Source organism: Molossus molossus, unplaced genomic scaffold (genome assembly GCF_014108415.1).
Source record: "Molossus molossus isolate mMolMol1 unplaced genomic scaffold, mMolMol1.p scaffold_m16_p_2, whole genome shotgun sequence".
Lineage (NCBI taxonomy): Eukaryota > Metazoa > Chordata > Mammalia > Chiroptera > Molossidae > Molossus > Molossus molossus.
Genome location: NW_023425355.1, coordinates 95,842,858 through 95,847,393, shown reverse-complemented (window position 1 = coordinate 95,847,393; position 4,536 = coordinate 95,842,858). Strand labels below are relative to the sequence as shown.

The 4,536-nt window shown below is 42.9% G+C and overlaps 1 protein-coding gene across 2 annotated transcripts; it reads right to left on the bottom strand.

Moving 5' to 3' along the window:
- Positions 1 to 2,545: 2,545 nt before the first annotated feature.
- Positions 2,546 to 3,509, bottom strand: LOC118636210 (spindlin-3). 2 transcript variants are annotated; one of them, XM_036271258.1, is made up of 2 exons: positions 3,285 to 3,509; positions 2,546 to 2,981 (listed from the first exon to the last, which is right to left on the bottom strand). In XM_036271258.1, exons 1-2 carry the CDS (start codon positions 3,507 to 3,509, stop codon positions 2,733 to 2,735), a joined length of 474 nt encoding a protein of 157 aa, XP_036127151.1. In that variant the 3' UTR covers positions 2,546 to 2,732. The 2 variants fall into 2 exon arrangements, with proteins under 2 accessions (XP_036127151.1, XP_036127150.1); XM_036271257.1 differs by having other exon boundaries at positions 2,546 to 3,509.
- Positions 3,510 to 4,536: the final 1,027 nt, after the last annotated feature.

The following is a 4,536-nucleotide window of genomic DNA, read 5'->3' as shown; positions in this document are numbered from 1 at the left end:
GCCATGTTGTGGAGGACTACATTCTTTCCCATACCTTGCTGTGAGGAATGAGCTGAAGAGCCAAGAGGGGCCCAGGCTGCTTACCCATAATAACCTTTTTCAATTTTACCGAGTTATTCCTCCTTCCATATGGAAGACTGAATGACTAGGAACATGGAGAGAGACATAAGATAGATCCCATCATATCCATGGACATTTTTGTTCTCTAATCCACAATGGTCAACACCCAAGACTATGGTTAACAAACAGGGCTTGGCTGTCCCCTATGGGGAAAACCAGCAGTATCTTAGGAATGTCCTGCTTCCATTTGTGTCAGACTAGTGAGCAGTTCTGTTTTTGACCCTAGAAGGCTCTGAAATAAGTCAGAATAGAACAGTATTTTAATTAATTTCAAGGCTACATTATACCCTAGACTGAAAATTCACTCACTGTTTTATCCCTAATTTATAATTATGTCCAGCCACATTATAGGATATAGTTTACAAGGATTACACAATGATCCCCGAAGATAGCACATTAAAATAATCCAAAAATTAAAATATCAACAACATAATTAAAATGTCTTAATTTGAACTATATAAAACCCACTCCAATTATTAAACTTCAAGGGAGAAATCAATGCTCATAATTAAATTTCTATTTTAAAGTCCAAAGGAATTAAAGTCCAAAATTTTGCCTTTCACAATTTCTTGTTTTTCTCATTTCAGCCATACAGATCTCACAAAGAATGTCTGGACAGATGTAGGGTTCCTTCAGCAGCCACAGCTTGGTGGTCTGTCTTCATCTTGATTAGGTGTAGTTCCTTCAGGACTTTAGGAGCTAAATTAATCTAACCCCACAACTGCATGTTAAGTATTTTTAAGAGTCCATAGTGTCAATAGGACAAAAGATGGCCTCAGTATCATCATCACCTCCCAAAATTTGAAAGCACACTAATTCCAGGCCCATAGAAGCAAATTTATGTCCCCAGGACTTAGTACATAGGGTGACACAGACCTACATTGCTGTTGTCAGTCAAATATCTGAACAGAGACTTAGTGGTATCAAAAGAAAGAAAAGCAGACAGAGAAAACAAAACATGGGAGAAAAAGACTTTTCTTGGTTTCATCCTCAGAAGAATGCTAGTGTGTCTGTGCCAGCAGTCCAGAATCCATGACCTGTGAACTTAAACTAATTTGGAAGATATTTCCCAAGCATTTGATTTCATTGCCTCAGGTTCCAGCCCCAAATTTGCAGAAGTCCAAAGCCTGTCTGTCACTGCTAATGGAGCTTGTACAGAAACTCAATGAGAAAGTGTTGGCTTTTGCCAGGTGCTTCTTTCTCTCCAAAACCTTATTTATTTTTCAACCTTTTCCCCTAGGCTTTGGTTAATTTTCACCAATGCCTTCAATAATGGAAAGCATAGTACCCATTCTGTTACTTATTTTTCTACTGCAGTAGGGCTCACCCTTACCTGCATATGAGTATCTTAGGACCAGCCAACAAACTGGATAAAGTTGAAAAACAAAACACTAATAAGTACCCATTATATTTCTATCTACCAATGCCAGCATTAAGCACTTAAAACATCATTAAACGTATTGATCATCTAGCACTGATCCTAACCTATGTGTTCCACACTTCTGCTAGGACAACATAATAGATGAGCCACCAGTTTATACAAGGAAGCAAAGACTATTTTCAGACTTTCTTAGTTCTAGCAAGTGTCCTGCCCACATCATATGCTGGGTCTCCAAAGTCCCCTAAGAATCAAATCTAAAATTTAACCTAACATTTCTCAGAGTCTCTCTTGGTATAGGAAAGACATCTGTATCTCATCCTGATTCCAGATTTTTGCTTTCTCATTTTGAGGTCCTGGATAGATCTGACAACCCTGGCTAAACTCAGGCTTTACCCTGTGATGGAGAACTCTAGCTAGAGCCTGACTTAATGCTTCACTGGGCTGGCAAAGCCTACTTGTGGTAAAGTCTTCCTACACAGCCTGCATTTGTTAAAACCCACTCCATGTTTACAGGTCCTACCCAGAGATATTGCAGACAACAGAGGCCCTAATGCCACTGATAAAAAAATTTTTAAAAAACTTGATTTCTCCCAAATGCTTGCTCTCTTATCAATTTCATGGCAAATGTTTACGTACTAAAATGAAAAGTAATTACTCTCTTGATTTTGAAACAAGTTGAGCAATAAGTGCAAGAATCAGAAAGGGAGCAATATGTTAGTCTTACTTTCAGTATAGAATTGAAAATGCAACTTGGACAGGAAACCAAAATGGGCTTCTCATTCTTCCCCAAGTTATACTTTGAAGCCACCTGGAGGGAAGAGTTGAAGTTGCAAGGAAACTTACCCAGCCATACTGAATATCTCAGGAAGCTTCATTGTTCAATGAGTAGAGAGAATCCAAGAACCCAAAAGAGTGAGGAAACAGATGTTCAGCTACATTGAACCCACTAACACCACCAAAGATAAAAGTATGGGCCAGTGGATGTCAGACTTTATTTACCCTTCTCACTAATTATATAAATCATTCTCCCATGGGAAGGAACCTGTAAAAAAAGGGCAAAATATTTCTTCCAAAACTCTCTGAGTGTAAGTTCTTTTCTTTTCTTTCTTTTGGCCAGATAAAAGCATGCAGAAAGGGAGAATATTCTTACAAATTGGAAAACAATCAAGACTTTGTGTGTGCACAGATTTTACAAATAGTCTCACAAGTTTGGAAAATTTCAAGATAACCTCTAAGATGTTTTTACCAAATCGTAGACATAGATATGGAAATCATCATCGAACTTGATGAAGTACACGGAGGGTTTGGCTTCTACCTGGTGAATGACCATACCGGTTCTCTTGGAGCCATCGTCTTTGGCATATTCCACCTGTTTACCTACTAGGCTGTCTATGACTTCTCCTGGCTCCTTCTCTGCAGGAGAAGAATCACTGGAATCAGGAAGGATGCGTAGGTCACCGTCTTTATAATCATCTAAGAGCTGGTACATATATAACACAGGATCTTTCTCATAGGTAATGTAAAACCATGTTTTCATGACAGGTGCCTGAGCTAAGACCATCCCCCTCCATTCATTTTTGGAACCTTCCTCTGTCTCAAAAATGTGTTCCACTGCTTTGCCAATCATAATTTCTGTTAAGTGTGTATCACTGATTCTAGATGATGCAACTCTATTAGGAAAAACTTCAAGTGATGACACTCTTTCATCTCTGTGCAGTTCCAATCCATAAACACAGTCAAATCCATCATATTTGATAAGATACAGAGAGGGATTTACAGGTACCTGATCCAGAATGGTTCCCTTCCACTGTGTTAGAGGTTCATCTCCGTTTTTCCATCCGTGCCGAATTCTGCAGCCCACGATGTTCCTCCGAGGCCGGGAGAGGGGTCTGCTCCTATGCTTCTTGTGTGCAGCCTTTTTCTTCATCATGGTAACAGGCACACTGGCAAGCCTTGAGCCTGTTCTGGACCGCTGCCCTGTAGCCGCCTTTCCAAATGGGGTCTTCATGCCTGAGAGGAGCACAGTAACAAGGCAGGCCAAGAAAGGAAATTAAGAAAAAATAAATTCAATGCATGACACGGTGATCTTTGTCTCCTAATTAGTGCACTCCGTGCACCCACGCCTAAGTTTTTCCTGAAAGCTACACAGGAAAGCTGGAAATCAAGGCAACCCGGCGCGGGCCTGCAGTAACCTTCCTCCCCAGTTCATTCCAGTTACGCTAGAGTGAGGGAGTTGCGATTAGGGTCAAAGAAATAGGGGGCATTCCCGCCTGGTTTCCAACACTGTCCATGCCAGGTGGCACAGACTCCCCAAAGCTGAGGATCGTGGACCTCACTCGCCCAAATCCGGCACTTCTCTGCTGCCTTCGCCTTGAGCCTGAACGGGAAAGAGGATCAGCAGGAGCCAAGAAAGGAGCTTGCAAGAGCTGGTTGGAGAGGATCCGTAGACTAGCAGCATGTCTAGGAGGGCGGCCTGGCAGGCGAAGAGGATGGCGCCTGTGTCTCCAGCACTGAGCTTGAGAGCCCTCTGCCTCCCAGTAGGCGGCAGAGGCCGCTCTGCCACATCGGGATCCCACCAGCCGCTACTGCAGCAGCAGCTGTCTCCTCCCTCTTTCCCTCCGCGCAGCTTCCTGCCAGGAGAGAGGCCTCCCCTTCCTGCTAAACCACGTGGGCTCCCCTCCCCCAACTCTCACGCCCACCTCTGCCTTGGGTTTGGGAAGTGCTTCTTGGCTCCAGGACTCGCCCCTTCCCAAAATCTGGAGTGGCACAGCCTACAATTCCCCTCCCTAACCACCTAATTCCTTTCTCCAGTTCAGGTCCCCAACCTCCCCACCCCCACCTCACCCTACCCCACCCCCACCTCAGTGCCCCTGCCCCATCTGCTTTCCATCTTCTAGGAATTCGCTCTTTCCTTTATCCCATGCTTTTCTGGAGTTATTCTTTATATACAGAAATCTGCCCTTTCTGTATATAAAGGGATTTGTGGTACAATTAGAAAAATCTTCATCCAATCTCTAGGTAATTTTTATGTCTGG